We start from the raw sequence: 24156 nt of genomic DNA, 5'->3' as shown, positions 1-24156 counted from the left end.
GGGAGATAAGACCAGACATGTAAATGTGAGAGGAATTGGTGTAGGCTTTAAATGTGAGTCTAAGAAGCTTGAGTTGGATTTTGAAGGAGAAGGGAAGCCAGTGTAGCTCATGGAAGAAATGGGAGGTAGACATAATATATTTGTAAAGGAAGATGAGCCTGGTAGCAGCATTGAGGATAGATTTGAGTGGAGAGATATGTTAGTCAGGGAAGCAAGATTTGAGATTACAGTAGTCCAATCTGGCCTGTGAGTGGATAAGTGTCTTAGTAGCATCCAGGGTGAGAAAGGGACTGATCCTTGAAATATCTTTGAAATGTAAACTGCAGAACTGTGAGTGTGGTTTGAAGGAAAGTTAGGAAATAATAATAACAGCTAGACAGCATTGAGGCAATAGTAGATAATGAAATTGTGGGAGGTGAGGTTATGCAGGAGGGTGGGAAGATGAGTAGCTCAGTCTTAGATGATGAGTGAGGAGAGAGGAGGAGAGATCGGGAGATGAAAGGTAGATTTGAGTATCATCAGCTTAGGGATAATATTGGAAGTCAAAATGCTACCGAGCTCACCTAAAAAGGACCTATAGAGAAATAAGTTGAGGTTCAAGAATAGATCCTTGGGGGACACCTACTGTTAGATTAAGTGTGGATAAGGTGGAGTCATGAAAGGATGGTCTGATGGGATGTGGTGTCCAGATGTACTGATATGGTCATGGTGGTCATTGCTGCAATGCGTTCACACATGTGCACTCATCATGGCAGTGACTATACGTGCCTTGTTGTGACTTTGTGCACCCATGATTTGTCAATGCAATGCCTATGGGGTGCATGTATCAATATAGGAATGCACATATAAACACGCGCAGGCATCACATATAATGAGTCACACCTATGAATAGTCACTGCTGCAATCAGGGAGGACACATCTGTATAAAGTCAATTTAAAGGTAAGATGGTGAAGAGGGGAGATGAGGTGATGGTGGGCAGATAAGGGAGTTTCCAGTGGCAAGAAACTTCTGCTGGTTTGAAGACTGGGTGGAAATGAGGTTCTGAAAGTACAACTGTTTAGAGAGGAAAAGGGCAGCACTGTAGGAGGAGACCATACATTTGAAACGGAGAAAGTCTGCCTTAGAGCGTGATCTCTTCCACTATCGCTCGGCGGTACATGAGCATTTTTGCAGATATCTGGTGAATTTGGAATGTCAGTGCTGTTGAATTTGTAATATCAGTGTTGAGCGGTTAATCTGTGATGGTGAATAGTGGTCGCTGGAAATACAGAGTCAAGAGCAGATGTACAGTAAGGAAGTCATTGTATAGGGAAGTGCCTAGTTCAGGGCAGGAAAGAGAGAGATTATGGGGTAAATTTACTAAGATGGGAGTTCTATTTAAGATGGGATGTTGCCCATAGCAACCAATCAGATTCTACTTCTCATTTATCTAGCACCTTCTAGAAGATAATACCTGGAATCTGATTGGTTGCTATGGGCAACATCCCATCTTGAATAGAACTCCCATCTTAGTAAATTTACCCCTAAGAGAGAGAAGTAAGTCAAGCACAGGGGATAAAGAAACGGTGTTGATCGCCTCAATGTTATACTTAATGATGGCAGCCTTGGGAGCTAGAGATGGAGAAGCAGAGATAGATAAATTAAAAGAGAGCAGGGGATGGTAAGAGAGGTGGAATGAGGAGTTGGGATTGAGACTACCTTGAGTGTGAGGAGAATCTCCTGAATATACAGTATATTCAGGAGATACTCCTCACACTCAAGGTAGTCTCAATCACTTGCTGAGATCATATCTGAGATGAACCACGACATGGATTAACCACCCCACCCAACCAAGCATAGTGAGTAATATGTGAAAAAGATACATGCATCACTAAAAACATGTTACATGTTAATTAACTTAGCTTACACATACATTCATAAATAATTACCTGATGTTATATAACATTAGTCAATTAATGTTGAGAAACGACACTATATTTGTTGGAAAAATGAATTGTAAAAAAAAATTGTTTAATGCAATGTCTAGGAGATGTCCTCATGAAAGTCAAACCTTAAACCAGGAAGAGCCAAGGTCAGGTAAAAAAAAACAAGTTTTATTTTTTTAAAATAAAAATGTTGATGAAACAAGATTAGGTTTTTTTTGTACTTAAAAGTGTATCAAAGAAACATCAGAAACACTGCAACAGCAGCCTAGACTGTGACAGAAGCCAACACAGACACAACAGCCGACACAGACACAGGCACCATGTACAGGTATTATGCCAGAAGCTGCCTCTGCAGAAAAAGATGGTGACGTTGACACGCAGGGGGAAATTTACTAAGGTGGGAGTTTTTTTAGAACTGGTGATGTTGCCTATAGCAACCAATCAGATTTAACTATTATCTTCTAGAAGCAGTTAGATAAATTTTAATTAGAATCTAATTGGTTGCTATGAGCAACATCACCAGTTCTAAAAAAACCTCCCACCTTAGTGAATTTACCCCGCAGATAGAGCCAAATCAGGGACAACTCTTGTAAATATATCTGTAAATGACCAACATTCTACAAACAGCATTGTCTATATGTTGTTAAACTTCATTCAGTGTAGCACTATGTGACAATTACTACATGGAGACTATTTATACTGCTGTATAGTATATTGTTGGTAATTGTGACCATAACTTACACTAAACGCTGCTCATATTTTCACAGACACCGACATCTCACTGTTTGGGGATGCTGGTGTTTTGGGGTGCCACACCCTGCACCTAGATATTGCGCTAGGGACCCCAAATATACAGAGACGCCTTGATGCGGCTTTGGGGCTTATTCACACATTTGCGCAAATATGTGTAACGAAGTTCTCTGAATTCTATTATTATGTGGAATTTATATCTGGTTACGGTTATGATTCAGGGTGCTGGGGGAAACCAAATGCCTTTTTTTCTTGCTTAGAAATACCCTCCCTTTCGAACACCTGAATGATATCACTAAGCTAATTGAGCATCTACCAATATATATGTTTGTTGTGAGAGGCAGAGAGGTTCCTGCATTAGGAGGAGGTGCAGGCCATGACATGCCACATGGAGCATTATGGGGTTGCTCCAAGGTAGGTAGCTCTTAGCTTAGACATATTGTAGTAAGGAGCCATTATCATGTGGCTCCTTGCTGGTTAATCTTAGACCCAGATTGGGGTAATGGAGGTGTGAGGTGTGGTGCCTCTGGACTGGCTGAGCTGGATGGCCTTAGTGTGGCATACCCTTACATTATATTAACACTTTTCACTTATTAATTTTTTAACACTATTTCTCTATTTTAATTGCATTTCATTATTGTATCACTTTCTCTATAGCTTCGCCTTCCTAAATACTAATTTATTAACACTATAGTTATTTTTCACTGGTATGCTACGCTGGGCTTTGTGGCTTATGCTGGTGTTTTGGGGTGCCAGACCCTGCACCTAGATATAGCGCTAGGGACCCCAAATAACAGAAACGCCTTGATGCGGCTTTGGGGCTTATTCACACATTTGCGCAAATATGTGTAACGAAGATCTCTGAATTCTATTATTATGTGGAATTTAAATCTGGTTACGGTTATCATTCAGGGTGCTGGGGGAAACAAATGGCTTTTTTTCTTGCTTAGAAATACACCTCCCTTTCGAGCACCTGAATGATATCACTAAGTTAATTGAGCATCTACCAATATATATGTTTGTTGTGAGAGGCATAGAGGTTCCTGCATTAGGAGGAGGTGCAGGCCCTGACATGCCACATGGAGCATTATGGGGTTGCTCCAAGGTAGGTAGCTCTTAGCTTAGATATATTGTAGTAAGGAGCCATTATCATGTAGCTCCTTGTTGGTTAATCTTAGACCCAGATTGGGGTAATGGAGGTGTGAGGTGTGGTGCCTCTGGACTGGTTGAGCTGGATGGCCTTAGTGTGGCATACCCTTACATTCTATTAACACTTTTCACTTATTAATTTTTTAACACTATTTCTCTATTTTAATTGCATTTCATTTTTGTATCACTTTCTCTATAGCTTCGGCTTCCTAAATACTAATTTATTAACACTATAGTTTTTTCACTGGTATGCTACGCTGGGCTTTCTGGCTTATGCTGGTGTTTTGGGGTGCCACACCCTGCACCTAGATATAGCGCTAGGGACCCCAAATATACAGAGACGCCTTGATGCGGCTTTGGGGCTTATTCACACATTTGCGCAAATATGTGTAACGAAGATCTCTAAATTCTATTATTATGTGGAATTTAAATCTGGTTACGGTTATCATTCAGGGTGCTGGGGGAAACAAATGGCTTTTTTTCTTGCTCAGAAATACCCCTCCCTTTCCAGCACCTGAATGATATCACTAAGCTAATTGGGCATCTACCAATATATATGTTTGATTAGGGACAATAACAGAAATGTTGAAAACCACATTCAATCTTCACTCGATGCCACTCTCACCACCAGTAGAAGATGAGACCAAGGTGGTCATTCCGAGTTGATTGCTAGCTGCATTTGTTCGCAGCGCAGCGATCAGGCTAAAAAATGACAGTTCTGAGCTTGCATATGTGGCGCAATGTGCACGCGCGACTTACGGGCACAACGAACGATGCAGTTTTGCACAGGGTCTAGCGATGCATTTCATTTGCACTGGGTGTCGCAGAGTGATTGACATCAAGTGGGCATTTCTGGGTGGCAACTGACCGTTTTCAGGGAGTGTTCGGAAAAATGCAGGCCTGCCAAAGAAAACGCAGGCGTGGCTGGGCGAACGCTGGGCGGGTGTGTGACGTCAAATCCGGAACTGAATAGTCTGAAGTGATCGCAAATGCTGAGTAGGTTTTGAGCTACACTGAAACTACACAAAAAATTTTTGCAGGCGCTTTGCGAAAAAAACATTCACACTTCTCCTAAGCTAAAATACACTCCCAGTGGGCAGTGGCATAGCGTTTGCACGGCTACTAAAAACTGCTAGCGAGCGATCAACTCGGAATGACCCCCCAAGACTGTAGCACAACCAAGGTTACACACACCAACACAACCTGCAAGAGAAGTAATTCTGAAATTGTCAGCCTTTGGGAGTTCTCACCAAACTGTTGTTTTTTAAGAAATGCAAATACGTCAAAACAGGCATCAAAAATGCCATTTACAAAGAATCTCACATGCTTTAACTAGTCTTAATACCAACTGTACTACGGTAATTTTAATAACAACTTTACATGGGTGGCAACAGGCATACAGTCACAGACAGTAGCCATCAACAGTCTACACAAAACCTTATTTCCTGTTACAGCATGCACACAGGAAACAATTACCAGCTATTAGTGTGATCAAAACAATTTTTAGTGCAAAAATGTCAAACATTATTTCATTGAAAAGTGTGATGCTACAGAAGTAGGAGGTTTGCTATAAAAGTGAAGTTTCCAGTTACCCCCTCCTTCCATAACATAATAAGAATATATCTCAAAGTTTGTATATACATAGTAACATAGTAACTAAGGTTGAAAAAAGACAATTGTCCATCGAGTTCAACCTATTTGTGGTCTCCTATGCAGTCTTATTATAGGACTAGAGAAACAAAAAAGGTGAAGACCTACTGTGCCCACAGATGGCTGCAGTGAGGGCGTACAGGGAGAGGTCACTCTCTCTCCACCACAGTAATAACAAAACAGATACAAGAGTCCACCTTCTGCTGCGCTATCCGCAGGTTCTCAAGTAGAAATAGTGGCGATCTTTCAACAGGAAGAAAGTCTAGAACTCCAAAACCCAAACGGGAGGGTCACAAACAGTCTGAATAGTTCAAAATAGATGGTATAGAATATCACGGATGGAAGTGATTGTCAGATATATATCGTGAGGGGATGCCGGGAAAACTTTTAACAGGTACGCACCGTACTCACATGTACAATGTGCGGAAAGTGTCCATAAAGGTATCTTTTTCCTCCTGGACTGCAGTGGTTTTATTGTTCTTCTTTCCTTTTTAGTCGCCCCTCATAAGACAAAAAGTAACAAACAGGGGTGGAAACCCCAATGGTGTAATACGTTCGTGGAGCAGATTTAGAGAAATCTATGGGATGATCTTATTTCAAGTAGGAAACGTACCCCACTTACATAAAAACACAATAAAATACTCCTATAAAGGTATCTTTAAATAACAGGAAAAGGTGAGCCGTACCCCAAACTCAGAATCCCTGTCCCTCCTGGAGAGGTCATTTTGGGAGGTATGAATGGAGGCAACACAATTACTCACTTGTAGAAACTTAGGGAATTGACCTCATGGTTTCAATGAGAACTGCATAAAAAAGAAGCAGGAAGCCATCTTTTAAAGAAACCTTGATGTGTCTGCATAACACCCACAGAACGTGAGTTTGGGGTACGCCTCACCTTTTCCTGTTATTTAAAGATACCTTTATAGGAGTATTTTATTGTGTTTTTATGTAAGTGGGGTACGTTTCCTACTTGAAATAAGATGATCCCATAGATTTCTCTAAATCTGTTCCACGAACGTATTACACCATTGGGGTTTCCACCCCTGTTTGTTACTTTTTGTCTTATGAGGGGCGACTAAAAAGGAAAGAAGAACAATAAAATCCACTGCAGTCCAGGAGGAAAAAGATACCTTTATGGACACTTTCCGCACATTGTACATGTGAGTACGGTGCGTACCTGTTAAAAGTTTTCCCGGCATCCCCTCACGATATATATCTGTCAATCATTTCCATCCGTGATATTCTATACCATCTATTTTGAACTATTCAGACTGTTTGTGACCCTCCCGTTTGGGTTTTGGAGTTCGGGACTTTCTTCCTGTTGAAAGATCGCCATTATTATAGGACTAGTTATTTTTATGTTAGGGCTAGTTAAATTAACTATAATGCGTGCCTACGCACCATAACCCTGAATATCTTTATCCAATAGGAATTTATCTAACCCATTCTTAAAGGTGTTGACTGAGTCTGCCATTACTACTCTCTCAGGCAGGGAATTCCAAACACGTATTGTCCTTACTGTGAAAAAACCTTTTCGCCTCAATGTGCGGTAACTCCTCTCCTCTAACCTAAACGAGTGACCACATGTTCTCTGTGCTGATCTTATAGAAAACAGGTCACTCCCAAGCTCTGTGTATTGACTCCTTATATATTTGTAGATGCTGATCATGTTGTCGAAGTCGAAAAATATTGCAGTACACACATCACGTACAAACTATATACAGATGGCCTCCATGCGCGTATTTGTTCTGCCGTGCGTGCGCATATTTGCAATTTGTGTTTGGTCGCTCCCACGGTCATGCGTATTAGCGCATGGTATGAGTAATTATGGTAGAGTTTGTAATCACATGGAAAAGCCATAAAGACACATTACATATTTAGTCCAAATAGTGCACATTGTACACATAGTCTCCCTGCACCACACCAGCAAGTTACAATAGTTTAAATGGTATCAGAACAAAGGGATTCACCTTTACAGGATAGTAGGGGACAGAACTAGGTTATAAGGTGGTGTTTGGTATCCAGCTGTAGGGCATTTTAAGAGCAATATTCCGGTGTTGGTTTTCAGAAGATTGCACGCTCCTGCGAATAGATATGCGCAGGAGCAGAATATAAACATTAACTGTATTTACTGTACACTTAATATGCGGCGGGAACCCTGAGGTGACCATCTGCAAGTGCACCTGGAACAGACATCGCCCACCTATTCAAACCGACCTATGACCTCTCCTGTACTTTAAATGACCATCCCTGTGTCCAATGGACAAAGAAATTAAAGTCTCAATTGTGTTAGGTTTTGGTCAAATGTATAAAAAGCCAGCTGCAGGCCAGGTCACTATCACAGACTCTGAAGGTCATCTACCATGATGACTGAGGACCGGGCAGGGAAGCGCAGGCGTAACCAAACACGTATGTACCATTGACTGTAGCCATTATTCTCCTGTATTGTATTGTTGTTGTTGTAATCCCCCTTTCAGTAATAATACGTTGGTGTGTTAGAACCCAGCATCTTAAACACAAACTGGTGTCGTGTCTCTTTTCCCTGCTAAGGTTATAACTGTATTTAAGTCACACGTGTAGCTGCTAAGTGCTCACGGCGTGTATTGGTGTTTGTACGCACTGCATGTACTTTGTACGGCCAGCGCGGCATTTGTGCACAAAGTGCGTACACTATATGGGACTGTGTACGCTAACGGAGTAATAAGTATGTACGCAAAGGTTTAATCACAGCGGATGCAGCGGCTCCATATTAAAGTGTATTTAGCGTGTTTAGAGTATAACTTTTGGTCCTGTATGTAAATCGACATTTAAAATGTCCCCTCTTAGTCTCCTCTTTTCCAATGTAAACATGACTAGCCTTGCAAGCCTTTCCTCGCATTCCAGCGTCTCCATGCCTTTGATTAGTTTGGTCACCTGCCTCTGAACCTTTTCTAGCTCCAGGATATCCTTTTTGTAATATGGTGCCCAAAATTGCACACAGTATTCAAGATGTGGCCTAACTAGTGATTTATATAATGGGAGTATAATACTCTCATCCCTTGCATCAATTCCCTGTTTTATGCATTCTAATATCTTATTAGCCTTCTTTGCTGCACTCCTACTTTGGGTACTTCTGCTTAATTTGTTATCTATGTTAACCCCTAAGTATTTTTCCAGTACAGAATCCCTTAATATTACCCCATTTAGTATGTAGGTGTAATTTTTGGTCTTGCCCCCACAGTGCATTACCTTACACTTGTCTGTGTTGAATCTCATTCTCCATTTTGCTGCCCATGCTTCCAGTTTAGTTAAGTCGTTCTGAAGAGACTCAGCATCCACCTCCATATTTATAACCTTACACAATTTGGTATCGTCTGTGAATATTGACACAATGCTCTCTAGACCTACTGTTAGGTCGTTGATGAAAATGTTGAACAAAAGTGGTTCAAGTACAGACCCTTGTGGCACACCACTTAGTACTTTGGTCCAATTTGAAAATGATCCATTGACCACAACGCGCTGCTCCCTATTGTCTAACCAATTACTGACCCAAGTGCATATTGTGCTCCCTAGCCCTATTTCTTGTAGCTTATAGATAAGATGCATGTGTAGTACAGTGTCGAAAGCTTTGGCAAAGTCTAAAAAGATTATATCCACCTCCTTACCCTGATCCAGGTTCACACTTACTGTTTCATAAAAGCCAAGTAAGTTGGTCTGACATGATCTGTCCTTCACAAATCCATGTTGGTTCCTTTTAATGACCTTATTTGCTTCAAGGAACTTTCGAATACTGTCCCTTAGAATGCCTTCCAATACTTTCCCCACTATGGATGTAAGACTTACTGGTCTATAATTACCTGGTTAAGCTTTACTCCCCTTATTAAATATCATCACTACCTCCGCTATATGCCAGTCCTTGGGAACCATACCCGATTTAACCAAATCCATGAAGATCAAAAAGAGAGGTCTTGCTAGTTCAGCATGCAGCTCCATAAGAACCCTTGGGTGAATTCCATCGGGACCAGGTGACTTATTAATCTTTAACTTTTTTAATCGGTCACAGACTACCTCCTCACACAAATAAGCATTTAGCAGTGGGACATTATCTTTGTTGAGATTTTGTGTTAGACCCAGCATTTGGTCCTCTCTGGTTAATACCGTTGAAAAAATCTTGTTTAGTTTGTTTGCTATGTCATTATCATTTTTGATTAAGACTACCCTCTTGTCCTTTAAAGGGCCTATACTCTCCTTCTTTAGTCTCTTACTGTTGATGTACTTAAAAAAAATGTTGGGATTCACTTTGCTTTCCTTTGCTACTAGTCTTTCAGTTTCTACTTTAGCCGCTCTTATTCCTTTTTTCCATATTTTGTTACAGTCCTTATAGTGTTGAAATGACTCCGCATCCCCCTCAGATTTGTATTTTTTAAATGCTCATCTTTTTTTGTCCATTAGTTCCTTTATATTTTTGTTAAACCACATTGGTTTGGGATTTTTATTAGTTTTTTTGCTGCTGGTGGGAATAAATTTACGCGTATTATTAATTAGCAGTGATTTTAAAACATCTCATTTCTCTGCAGTATTTTTTCCTTGAAACAGAATTTCCCATTCAATGTCCCTTAATGCTTCCTTCATCATGTCAAAGTTGGCTTTGCTAAAGTTTAGAGTCCTAGTTGAGCCAGTATAGGACTGCTTATGAAAACTGATATTGAATGTGACCATATTGTGGTGGCTGTTACCTATGGGCTCTCCTACTTCAATATTTGATACCAATTCCCCATTGTTAGTTAATACCAGGTATAAGATTGCATTGTACCTAGTTGGTTCCTCGATTAATTGAACTAAGTAATTATCATTTAACATGTTTAAAAACATGTTGCCCCTAGCAGTATCACCTGAATTGATTTTCCAGTTTATCTTGGGATAGTTAAAGTCTCCCATCACTACTATGTCTCCTACTCCTGCTGCTCTTTCAATTTGTTTCAGTAACAATTTCTCGTCAGACACATTAATACCAGGAGGCCTGTAGCATAACCCCAATAATAACTTCTTAATTCCTTTACCCCTGCATGCAATTTCTACCCATAACGTTTCAATAGTATTTACAGTCACTTCTTGAATATCTTCCCTTATAACAGGTTTTAGAAATGGCTTTACGTAAAGACATACCCCTCCACCCCATTTATTTAGTCTGCCTCTCCTGTACAGCGTGTAACCCTCTAGATTGACTTTCCAATCGTGAGATTCGTCCCACCACGTTTCAGTAATGCCTATAATATCATATTCCCTGCTTGCTGCGAGGATTTCTAGTTCCCCATTTTTACCTGTAAGGCTTCTAGCATTTACATACATACAATTGAGATATGCATTTCCCCATATGGTAGGGATATCGTAATTCTTATGCAGTAAAGTAGACCCGTTATCGTCGTTGGATACTGTTATTCTAAAACCCTTTTTAGTTCCCATATTACTACCCTTGCCATCTGCTCTATTCCTCCCACTACTCCTCCCCCATTTTGTTCACTAACACCACCCCTGCTATTCTTACTGAATGACCCGTAATTTCTTGATAACCCCTCCCCCCAGGCACCTAGTTTAAAATCTCCTCCAACCTTCTAACCATCCTTCCCCCCAGCACCACTGCCCCCTCCTCATTCAGGTGCAATCTATCCCAACAAAAAAGATGGCGCCTGACTGAGAAGTCCGCCCAGTGTTCAAGGAACACAAACCCTTCTTTCCTGCACCAATCCCTGGGCTAGCGCATGGCACGTGTAATAATTTGGAGAATATTACCTTAGATGTCCTTGCCTTAAGTTTCTTGCCTAATTCCCTATAGTCTATCTTAAGGACATCCCACCTTTCACTAACTTTGTCGTTGGTGCCAATGTGCACCAAGACCGCCAAATCATGCCCAGCCCCTCCCAACAATCTATCTACCCGATCCACGGTGTGCTGCACCCGAGCACCCGGGAGACAATAGACCATATGGCGATCACTGTCCCGGTAGCAGATTGCCCTGTCTTCCTAATAATGGAATCCCCTACCTTCACAATCTGACTAGGTACCTTACTAACTTTTATCCCAACTGCACCAGAGGGACCACTCCTCTGGTTGCTAGATGGAACAGTCTCCACCGGCACCGTCATTTCCTCACTATCATCCTCCGATTCCTCGTCCAGTCGTGCAAATTTATTCGGGTTTGATAGTTCAGAGATGTCGAGCCTCCCCCTCTTTTTCTTCCATCTAACTGTGACCCAGCTAACTGCCTGGTCATCCTCATCTACCAGTGACCCCTCCCTCAACTCCTGCACTGTTCTATCTAAACTTTGCTCAAGATTGTGAATATCCCTCATTTGCGTAACAGTTTGCTCTAGATCAGTTACCTGGGCTTCCAGGGCAACCATTTGCACACACCTCATGCAGATATACTCACACTGGGATGGTTGCTCCAGGTGCGCATACATCTTGCGCGACATGCACTGAGTGAAATCCCCAATCCCAGCCCCACCAATATTTTTGTAAGGTCTAACTCCCTGTTTCCCAAGAAGAAATAGAGAAGCAAAACAATCTAGGCAAAACACTTACTATACAATAATGAAGTTGGGCTTATACTTATATAATCTTTGCGTCCCCTAGTCCTTCGCTTTTATACAGCAGTAGTCACCGGTTCCTTCGCTTGTATTCAGCAGTCTCCGTCCCCTTCCGTCCTTTCCTCTGATGTCTGCAGCAGCAGTCTTCCTTGCCCCCTTGTGCAGCTCAGCAGTGGATTCAGACCCCACAGGCAGATTGTGTGACCCTGGTAGTACCTGCTGTCAGCAGCAGTAGGCTCTTTCCCCACCGGCAGCATCACTGGTCAGTATCTAGTATGCTCACACACAAAATAGAACAAAAACAAAGACAGAAACAAAGGCAGCCCTCAAAAAATCTGCCCCTCACACACGCAACAATCACAGCCCCTCTGCTACTCCATGTTAGAGACCCTCTCACTCACTCACTCACTCACTCACAAGGTCAGCCCCTTGCAGCCTCACCAGAAGTTTAATGGTATTGCAAATATGTGTGTTCCTGATTGCGTATTATAAAACTCACCTTTTTCTGTACTCTAACTCACCTGCTGCTGATTCCAACTCACATACACTTAAAAATCCAAGCTTCCTTACAATGAGCAAGCTCTATTGAGTCTGTTAATATGGATTATCATATTGCAAAATAAATTCCTAGTGACTATATAACATACTGTTTATTTTCCATAGATTTCACAATGAGAAAAGACAATCACACAGCAGTCACAGAATTTATAATACTGGGGTTCCCACAAATGAATGGTTTTTGGGTGGAATTTTATTTCTAGTCTTACTGACAGTTTACATTACAACGCTTACCATAAACTCTATGATCATCGTATTGGTGTCAACCAGGGCAAAACTACATTCCCCCATGTACTTCTTCCTCCAGCAATTTTCGCTCAATGAAATTGTGTTCCTGACTGTTATCATCCCTAATATGTTACGTGTCGTATGGCTGGAAGGAGCCACCATCTCCATCATGGCATGTATAACTCAGTCTTATCTTTATTGTGCAATAGGGTGTTCAGAATGTCACCTCCTCGCAGTCATGTCTTATGACCGATACCTGGCCATATGCAACCCTCTGCGTTATAGCACTGTCATGACCATCAACCTACAACATACCTTGGTTGTCTATTGCTGGGTGTTTGGCTTTCTGCTCACCCAGATTACTCTTTATTTCCTGAGTCAACTGGAGTTCTGTGGACCCAACGTCATTGACCATTTTTTCTGTGACGTTGGACCTTTTGTTGAACTTTCCTGTTCTTACACGTATGCTCTACAGTTAGAGGTTATGATTATCTCTATCCCTGTCATAGTCATCCCTTTTATCTTAGTTGTTGTTAGCTACATCTGTGTATTCACAACTATTCTCGGGATCCCCTCTACAACTGGTAAGAAGAAAGCATTCTCCACTTGCAGCTCCCACCTCTCTGTCGTGATTGTGTTCTATGGAACTTTGATCACTATTTATGTTGTTCCCGCTAACGGAAACTCCTTGACCATTAACAAGTTGATCGCCCATTGTACATTGTGGTAATACCTCTTTTTAACCCAATTGTATACAGCTTGAGGAATAAAGAAATGAGAGTCATTATGGGGAATTTACTTCGCATTAAGTGACCCTGGTAAAAAAAAGTGGAAGTAATTTTAGACAGTAATCAACTTATTTTTACAATATTATTATATGATCCATTTAAAGAAACGTATTACATTTGGCACTTGTATATAACAGATTGACTGACTGATGAGAAGAGAATGAGATTTGGAAAATATTTTTGTACAGGGGTGTGTTCTGATTCTTTATATTCCTGCATTTGTTAGTTGTATTTTGCGTTTTTTCCTCCATATGCTTAGAGAAGTGGAATGAATGATGGTATGATTGTGTCGCCTGCTACTCGGTGCTATGTACTACTAAAATTTCATCTGTCAATTTGTTTTGGCTGATGACAATAAACTGAACATGAACTTGAAAATGTATGGTTGAGGAAGTTTTATTCAAGTACATTAAGGTGTGTTCACACAAATGTATTCCTTCCAGTTCAACATAGAGATGTCTATGTGCCTGTAGGGAGGTGTAACACTTGTGTGTGCATGTCACAATAGCTAGGCCCCTAATATGTCAATATGAAACCGCTGTTTTTGATCATGTCAGCACATGAGTCTGTGGGATGTAAGTCTGATAAAAAAAGTTAAGCAAAATAAACTCCTGGGGGTATATTTACTTATATGTGTGTTTTAGCCGTTTTTAAGGGTGTTTGAACTCGAATGGTATTGGGTGCATTTTACTGCAACTTTTTGAATCCTGATACGGTCATTTACTAAGCTGCCGAGTTTGCAACATTCGTCTTTTCCGATGTTGATGTGATTCGTGATGTCAGGCAGTATTTTACGGGAGTGATGAGTAAAACACTGCCTGACAAAACACAAGGAATCCCAGCCATATCTGTGAGATCCATGCAGGGCTTCATAGTGTACCTTAAAAAAAGAGTTTAAAGAGTAAAAAAACAGAAAAAAATTGCGTGGGGTCCCCCCTCCTAAGCATAACCAGCCTCGGGCTCTTTGAGCAGGTCCTGGTTGCAAAAATATGGGGAAAAAATTGACTGGGGATCCCCCATATTTTAACAACCAGCACCGGGCTCTGTGCCTGGTACTGGTGCCAAAAATACGGGGGACAAAAAGCGTAGGGGTCCCCCATATCTGTCCTATTTGTAATCCTCGTACTTGGCAAAAAAAAAAAACGGAAAACCCGAACCACGCACTGAAAGGGGTCCCATGTTTACACATGGGACCCCTTTCCCCAACTGGTGGGGCCCCCCGTGACTCCTGTCAAAGAGGGTCCCTTCAGCCACGTGTGGCACTCTCCTGATTGGCTGTGCACTCCTGAGCTGTCAGTCAGGCTGCGCACTGAAGATACAATGTAGCGCATAGGCGCTCCATTGTATCCAATGGTGGGAACTTTGCGGTAAGCGGTTGAGTGTGTGTGTGTGTGTGTGTGTGTGTGTGTGTGTGTGTGTGTTGTTCTGGGAAAAAAACAACATATATACACATTTTATTGTCTTTTATTTTAAATCACACATTTCTTAGCAGTCATACCCAGGATTAGAACCCATGACCTGTTACACTGACAGCAGGCACTTTACTAATGGAGCTATTTGCTCCTGTATAGGAAATATGAGAATTCTTACGATACGAAGTTACGTGTAATTGTCAGAGAAGTAACAGGAGCAAATAGCTTCAGTAAGGTGTCTGCTTCCTGTGTAATAGGTCGTGGGTTCTAATCCTGGGTATGACACTTGTAAAATGTGTATCTACAGTATAATAAAAAGTGTGTGATTTGTAAGGTACAGGGACCAGTGAGGCAATTGGCTACTGATAAGAGAGTAGCAGCTATCAACTTAATTTAATGGTGTCACAGAATCGAAGGAGATGTGCCCCCTTCAGAGCAGGAGCCTGGCGGCAGATGACTCCATTGCCTCCCAGAGTTCTGCCTCTGGCAAAACCACTCTCAAGTGTTTTGGTTTGGATTCAGTTTTTGGTTTGGTTAAAAACTGATGAAAAAAAAATGATTTCAGTTACAACCTAGCTATTTTTTCTCAAACAATTGCCTGTAACCAGGGCCGGATTAACAATGGGGCGGGTGGAGCTGCAGCTCCAGGCATCCCATCAACATAGGCCCACAGGCTCTGCCCTGCTGCTGGAAACAGGAAACATTTTTTCCTTGTAACAGCAAGTCAGTAGCCGCCTGATGTTCCACCCACTGAAACCGCAACCCTACAACCCCTCACCTTCTGCCTGCCAGCCTTTACATCCCAGGTTTAAAATATCGAGGATAATCATTTTTTGTTAACAGCGCCTCAGAAGCCCTACCTGCGTCGCAATATTTCTCTGCTCCTCCCCTGCGCCTCTCCACCACCGTGCATAACAGCAGCCATTGGTGGACACTGACTGGACTGGCCTGCTGGGAAGCCAGGTTTCTTATGCTGCCGGGTTGGTCCGTCCCGTGACCCCTCTCGCGGTGCTTGATGAATGATTGGGGTTTTTCCTCAAAGGGGGCGTGGTCACAGGTCTGTGACTAGGCCACGCCCCCGACTTTGTCCGGTCAGTCTGTCTGCAATGCATCCCTATAATGAGTGTGGATCCGCACCAGTCACATGAATGTATGTAAATGTTTGAATGACATGATGTAATGACCAATATATGGGCAGTTACAAAAAGATTCTTAACTGCTTATTGATTGGTGGTGCTCCCAGGAAATTTGTAGATAAACTACATTGAAAAATAGGAGAAAAGACAAAAAAACCTTGTTTGGGAGCACTCTTGATTATTAAGTATATGTTATGTAAATGGAAATCTCAAAAATTAAAACTTAACCTTTAATCGATTCTTGAGTAAAAGATATGAAAATTTACAATATATATCAAATGATGCTGATATTAAAAAGGATCTTGTTGACCTTTTTAGCAAATATGGTGCAAGATCGTTATGTAGGTGAAAATATATGCCTCGGATATGCTTCACTAGTTATAGTGAGGGACAAAGAATTGTAGTTAATCAAAGGGATGTGGATGGTGTTTTGCTGTAGATGAAAATAGAAGGAAACAGGAGTGAGTTGAATAGTAGTCTCCTTGGAAAATGGCCCACTGCACCTGGTATTCTCAGGAGGTTCCCCTTCCTAGTACTGACCAGGCCATACCTGCTTAGCTTCCGAGATCGGACAAGATCGGGCGTATTCAGGATAGTATGGCCGTGGGCCGTTGTTAAAGGAGGAGAGGTGGCCACTTCTGCTTTCTGTACTCAACATAAATCAGAACTTTAATAGTTCAAAAATTTATTTCCAGATGAGAGAGTGTGTGTGGGAACACTTCTGCTGTCTGTTGTGATGATGAGATGTTCACTGGTCAGAGCATAATGTCCTTGCCAGAGTGCCTGTCAACCAGATGAGAGAGTGTGGAGAATGGAGATTTGGAATGTGCAATGAGAATGTTTGGAGACAGGAATGTAGATCAATAGATTGTTTTACATTAAGGAAATTCTGAGATCCTGAAACCTGTCTTTTTACAATGTATAAAGACAAATAGTGCTCTATCAGAGCTTAATACTGGCTCAGTCAGAGCTCAGCTGATTTATTTTAAACCCAGCGTTGAGCCCTGACTGGGTTTTCTCAAGCATTGTTATTTGATTTCTTTCTAAGAAATATTAATTTCTCCTTATCTTTTATGAATTAATTGTTTATTTATTTATCAATTTATGCACAGTTCATTTCACACTGACAACATTGTCTTGAGCCAGCATAGCTCTGATTTGTCATCAATCCAGAATCCACACATATATATATATATATATATATATATATATATGAGAAGTTTTTGATAGATCAGTGCGCTTATCCTACAATCGGAAATTCCCTCTAGGGGTCAGTCACTAGTGGTTTATAAAGTCTCAAAAAACGTCACTGTCCTCAGTGAATTGGCCGGATCATCAAAATCCTATGGGCCCACTCCAGACTTCCTGGCGGCAGCTTAGTTCCTCAGTAAATGACCGGTCATGGAAATTAAATGGTACTAGGAAAGAAGAACAAGCGCCTTATGGTGCAGTAATTTTGTTAATAGTGTAATTACAAACACAAATAATGGAGAGATTCGTACCAGATAGCAACTTGTGTCAAGGCCTATCAATTCCTTATCCAGTGGCTGTTCTCCACCTATATTTTAGGAGACATAGAACTAGAGATGAGCGCCTGAAATTTTTCGGGTTTTGTGTTTTGGTTTTGGGTTCGGTTCCGCGGCCGTGTTTTGGGTTCGAACGCGTTTTGGCAAAACCTCACCAAATTTTTTTTGTCGGATTCGGGTGTGTTTTGGATTCGGGTGTTTTTTTCAAAAAACACTAAAAAACAGCTTAAATCATAGAATTTGGGGGCCATTTTGATCCCAAAGTATTATTAACCTCAAAAACCATAATTTACACTCATTTTCAGTCTATTCTGAATACCTCACACCTCACAATATTATTTTTAGTCCTAAAATTTGCACCGAGGTCGCTGTGTGAGTAAGATAAGCGACCCTAGTGGCCGACACAAACACCGGGCCCATCTAGGAGTGGCACTGCAGTGTCACGCAGGATGTCCCTTCCAAAAAACCCTCCCCAAACAGCACATGACGCAAAGAAAAAAAGAGGCGCAATGAGGTAGCTGTGTGAGTAAGATTAGCGACCCTAGTGGCCGACACAAACACCGGGCCCATCTAGGAGTGGCACTGCAGTGTCACGCAGGATGGCCCTTCCAAAAAACCCTCCCCAAACAGCACATGACGCAAAGAAAAAAAGAGGCGCAATGAGGTAGCTGTGTGAGTAAGATTAGCGACCCTAGTGGCCGACACAAACACCGGGCCCATCTAGGAGTGGCACTGCAGTGTCACGCAGGATGTCCCTTCCAAAAAACCCTCCCCAAACAGCACATGACGCAAAGAAAAAAAGAGGCGCAATGAGGTAGCTGTGTGAGTAAGATTAGCGACCCTAGTGGCCGACACAAACACCGGGCCCATCTAGGAGTGGCACTGCAGTGTCACGCAGGATGGCCCTTCCAAAAAACCCTCCCCAAACAGCACATGACGCAAAGAAAAAAAGAGGCGCAATGAGGTAGCTGTGTGAGTAAGATTAGCGACCCTAGTGGCCGACACAAACACCGGGCCCATCTAGGAGTGGCACTGCAGTGTCACGCAGGATGTCCCTTCCAAAAAACCCTCCCCAAACAGCACATGACGCAAAGAAAAAAAGAGGCGCAATGAGGTAGCTGTGTGAGTAAGATTAGCGACCCTAGTGGCCGACACAAACACCGGGCCCATCTAGGAGTGGCACTGCAGTGTCACGCAGGATGGCCCTTCCAAAAAACCCTCCCCAAACAGCACATGACGCAAAGAAAAAAAGAGGCGCAATGAGGTAGCTGTGTGAGTAAGATTAGCGACCCTAGTGGCCGACACAAACACCGGGCCCATCTAGGAGTGGCACTGCAGTGTCACGCAGGATGTCCCTTCCAAAAAACCCTCCCCAAACAGCACATGACGCAAAGAAAAAAAGAGGCGCAATGAGGTAGCTGTGTGAGTAAGATTAGCGACCCTAGTGGCCGACACAAACACCGGGCCCATCTAGGAGTGGCACTGCAGTGTCACGCAGGATGTCCCTTCCAAAAAACCCTCCCCAAACAGCACATGACGCAAAGAAAAAAAGAGGCGCAATGAGGTAGCTGACTGTGTGAGTAAGATTAGCGACCCTAGTGGCCGACACAAACACCGGGCCCATTTAGGAGTGGCACTGCAGTGTCACGCAGGATGTCCCTTCCAAAAAACCCTCCCCAATCAGCACATGATGCAAAGAAAAAGGTTAGGTGGTATACAATTATGGACGGACTGCCTGCCGAGTGCAGACACAGAGGTAGCCACAGCCGTGAACTACCGTACTGTACTGTGTCTGCTGCTAATATAGACTGGTTGATAAAGAGATGTCGTAGTAGTATGTATGTATAAAGAAGAAAAAAAAACCACGGTTAGGTGGTATACAATTATGGACGGACTGCCTGCCGAGTGCAGACACAGAGGTAGCCACAGCCGTGAACTACCGTACTGTGTCTGCTGCGACTGGATGATAAATGATATAAAAAATATATATATATCACTACTGCAGCCGGACAGGTATATATTATATATTATATAATGACGGACCTGCTGGACACTGTCTGTCAGCAGAATGAGTTTTATTTTTATAGAATAAAAAAAACAACAACACACAAGTGAAGTCACACGACGAGTGTTTAACTTTTTCAGGCAATCACAATATAAGTATACTACTAACTATACTGGTGGTCAGTGTGGTCAGGTCACTGGTCAGTCACACTGGCAGTGGCACTCCTGCAGCAAAAGTGTGCACTGTTTAATTTTAATATAATATTATGTACTCCTGGCTCCTGCTATAACCTATAACTGGCACTGCAGTGCTCCCCAGTCTCCCCCACAATTATAAGCTGTGTGAGCTGAGCAGTCAGACAGATATATAATATATATAGATGATGCAGCACACTGGGCTGAGCCTGAGCAGTGCACACAGATATGGTATGTGACTGAGTCACTGTGTGTATCGCTTTTTTCAGGCAGAGAACGGATATATTAAATAAACTGCACTGTCTGGTGGTCACTCACTATATAATATTATGTACTCCTGGCTCCTGCTATAACCTATAACTGGCACTGCAGTGCTCCCCAGTCTCCCCCACAATTATAAGCTGTGTGAGCTGAGCAGTCAGACAGATATATAATATATATAGATGATGCAGCACACTGGGCTGAGCCTGAGCAGTGCACACAGATATGGTATGTGACTGAGTCACTGTGTGTATCGCTTTTTTCAGGCAGAGAACGGATATATTAAATAAACTGCACTGTCTGGTGGTCACTCACTAGTAAACTCTCTGCACTCTCTACACTTCTACAGTACTCCTCCTAGTCCTAAGCTCCAGTAAATCTCTCTCTCTTATAATCTAAATGGAGAGGACGCCAGCCACGTCCTCTCACTATCAATCTCAATGCACGTGTGAAAATGGCGGCGACGCGCGGCTCCTTATATAGAATCCGAGTCTCGCGAGAATCCGACAGCGTCATGAGACGTTCGGGCGCGCTCGGGTTAACCGAGCAAGGCGGGAGGATCCGAGTCTGCTCGGACCCGTGAAAAAAACCATGAAGTTCGGGCGGGTTCGGATTCAGAGAAACCGAACCCGCTCATCTCTACATAGAACATCGCCATATAGTGTAGTATCTTAGTATATCAACCAGGGGTCCCACCCCTATAAATCATGCGTACCAAATCAAATCTTTAACCTGCACGTGTCAGATAAACCTTTATCCAATCCGTATCAAACAATGGAAGACTCCCACAAATCTTGAACAAGTCTGTCTTTAGCTTGGTGCCTCTTCTGAGTGTGCAGCTGCAGCCTGGTTGATATACTAAGATACTACACTATATGGCGATGTTCTATGTCTCCTGATATATAGGTGGAGAACAGCCACTGGATAAGGAATTGATAGGCCTTGACACAAGTTGCTATCTGGTACGGATCTCTCCATTATTTGTGTTTGTAATTACACTATTAACAAAATTACTGCACCATAAGGCGCTTGTTCTTCTTTCCTAGTACCATATATATATATATATATATATATATATATATATATATATATTTTATTTTTTTTGTACATTTTACACTGAATATATCATCTAGAGCTAGCTTTGAGCTCTGATGTGGCTTTCTCAAAGATTGTTATTTCTTTCTATGATTTATGAATTTGTTCCTATCTTTCATTAATTAATTGTTTATTTATTTATTAATTTATGCACAGTCACATTACACTGACAACATTGAGCCAGAATTGAGCTCTGACTGAGCCAGTATTAAGCTCTGATAGAGCACAATTTGTCTTTATACATTGTAAAAAGACAGGTTTCAGGATCTCATAATTTCCTTAATGTAAAACAATTTATTGATTTACATTCCTGTCTCCAAACATTCTCATTGCTCATTCCAAATCTCCATTCTCCACACTCTCTCATCTGGTTGACAGGTACTCTATTATGCTCTGACCAGTGAACATCTCATCGTCACAACAGACAGCAGAAGTGTTCCCACACACACTCTCTCATCTGGAAATACATTTTCGAACTATTAAAGCTCTGATTTATGTTGAGTACAGAAAGCAGAAGTGGCCACCTCTCCTCCTTTAACAAAGGCCCACGGCCATACTATCCTGAATACGCCCGATCTTGTCCGATCTCGGAAGCTAAGCAGGTATGGCCTGGTCAGTACTAGGAAGGGGAACCTCCTGAGAATACCAGGTGCAGTGGGCCATTTTCCAAGGAGACTACTATTCAACTCACTCCTGTTTCCTTCTATTTTCATCTACAGCAAGACACCATCCACATCCCTTTGATTAACTACAATTCTTTGTCCCTCACTATAACTGGTGAAGCATATCCGAGGCATATATTTTCACCTACATAACGATCTTGCACCATATTTGCTAAAAAAGTCAAAGAGATCCATTTTAATATTTGCATCATTTGATATATATTGTAAATTTTCATATCTTTTACTCAAGAATCAATTAAAGGTTAAGTTTTAATTTTTGAGATTTCCATTTATATAACATATACTTAATAATCAAGAGTTCTCCCAAACAAGGTTTTTTTGTCTTTTCTCCTATTTTTCAATGCACTGCATCCCTGCCTACTGCTGCTGTGTCCGGCTGGGTCAGTGATGGTGTGTGTGGGCTGTGTGTGTGGTTGTGTGTGTAGGTTGTATAGGGACTGGGGGTGCCAGGCTGTGTGTGTGTGTGTGTGTGTGTGTGTGTGTGTGTGTGTGTGTGTGTGTACTGGGGGAACAGGCTGTGTGTGTGTAGGTTGTATAGGGAGTGGGGGGAACAGGCTGTGTGTGTAGGTTGTGTAGGGACTGGGGGGGGCAGGCTGGGTGTGTGTGTGTGTGTGTGTGTGTGTGTGTACTGGGGGAACAGGCTGTGTGTGTGTAGGTTGTGTAGGGACTGGGGGGAACAGGCTGTGTGTGTGTGTTTAGGTTGTGTAGGGACTGGGGGGAACAGGCTGTGTGTGTAGGTTGTGTAGGGACTGGGGGGGAACAGGGTGTGTTGTGTGTGTGTGTGTGTGTGTGTGTGTGTGTGTGTGTGTGTGTGGTGATATGAGCATGCTGCTAGGGTTGGTTGTATACACAGACTCTGTGTTGCTCACATTGGAGGTTATGCTCAGGTAGATGTTCTGCATGGGTTGGGGATGGAATCCCAGCGGCCAGGATCCCGGAGGTCAGTATACTTACCCCGGGATCCAGGCCATCAGAACGCCGGCAGCGGGGCGAGTGCAAAGAGTCCCCTTGTGGGCTTGGTGCGCTTACCACAGTTTCTATTCCCACTCTATGGGTGCCGTGGACACCCACAAGCGGGAATTGCCATGGTGTAGCTGTCGACATTCTCAGCGGTTGAGATCCTGGTGCGGTATTCTGACCACCGGGATATTAACTACATCCCATCTGCACATCTGTGGACACTCAGTCCTTGTGCGTTCGGCTGCTGGGAGGGACCTTGTTGGCGTTGGAGTGGAGTCACAGCTGCAGGAAGGGTGGTAATGTGGGGAAGACTGCTGCTCACAATTCATTATACGCAACACAACTGTAGTGATGCGTCACAATCAAAATGTTGCCTTTCAAAATTAAAACGTGCCATACTCAGTGATCAGCAACCTGTCCTAGAGTGAACACCATTATTATGAATGTTTATATGTTTAGGTGGCCCTTAGTGAATATTTTTTTAGGTTTCTCTTTGGTGTCTAGATGTAATACTTTCTGCGGGCCAGATTAAGGCTTGAGGGGGCCCCCTAGGCAATAAGCTTGTCGGGACCACCACCAGCAAATTTGATCCTGCACCTATGCTTACCTGATACAGCACGCAGAAACTAGGACCCACAACAGCTTTGACTCAGGTAATAATCAATGTGGGGTAGGCCCTGCTTGACACAACCCCTAGTCAAAACCGCGCTGTTCACAGTCACTCTCCCTGCAGCGGTACACAATAGGTCCTTCATAAATTTCAGCTCCAAGCCCATGTGGTCCTTAATCTGGCATTGCCTGTAAGACATTTAGCAAGTACTGCCAGAACACCTGCTATGGATCCGATAAGAACCACAGAGACCAAGCTAATTATATGAAAGTTTCAATTGAGAAAGTTTACTCACAATGCTTAACAGTTACACAAAAATATGGAAGAAAAAATTACATACAGGATGTATGCAAATAACATCTATTATGAAATAAAGGGGATCGATAAAATAAATAAATCAGTTATTTAAGATTATGAATTATCAATCTGCCGCGAGGAGAACACAGGTAAGGTTGGACCAATCCAGCATGGAACTGCTTCTCCATAGATTGAACAATGAATTCATCTTGAATGTGCACTATGTGTCTGACTCATGTCCCGCTGCTTTATCGGCGCATGTCCCAAAGTACCGATGTCTGGTACTTTGCACATGTGCCGAACCTTTACTGTGCGTATGTAGTATGGGTCTGTGACGTTGGTCGCAGTACGGCATTAGACTG

The 24156-nt window shown here is 42.4% G+C and overlaps 1 protein-coding gene and 3 pseudogenes across 1 annotated transcript in view; 2 read left to right on the top strand and 2 right to left on the bottom strand.

Moving 5' to 3' along the window:
* LOC134934120 (olfactory receptor 5P56-like) overlaps nt 1-12995 on the bottom strand; it is a 76985-nt gene extending 63990 nt beyond the window's left edge. The window contains exon 1 of the mRNA XM_063929623.1: nt 12834-12995. Coding sequence (XP_063785693.1) covers nt 12834-12995 — 162 coding nt within the window. The remainder of the gene's footprint in view (nt 1-12833) is intronic.
* Nucleotides 12996-13065: 70 nt separating this feature from the next.
* LOC134934119 (olfactory receptor 11H4-like) lies at nt 13066-13640 on the top strand (annotated as a pseudogene).
* Nucleotides 13641-16654: 3014 nt separating this feature from the next.
* On the bottom strand, nt 16655-16772 carry LOC134937892 (5S ribosomal RNA; annotated as a pseudogene).
* A 5015-nt stretch (nt 16773-21787) lies between these two features.
* Nucleotides 21788-21905, top strand: LOC134937891 (5S ribosomal RNA; annotated as a pseudogene).
* Nucleotides 21906-24156: the final 2251 nt, after the last annotated feature.

The sequence above is a fragment of the Pseudophryne corroboree genome, chromosome 6 (assembly GCF_028390025.1).
Source record: "Pseudophryne corroboree isolate aPseCor3 chromosome 6, aPseCor3.hap2, whole genome shotgun sequence".
NCBI lineage: Eukaryota > Metazoa > Chordata > Amphibia > Anura > Myobatrachidae > Pseudophryne > Pseudophryne corroboree.
Note: the sequence above shows the minus strand (reverse complement) of the source record. Positions and strands in the feature narration are given on the sequence as shown.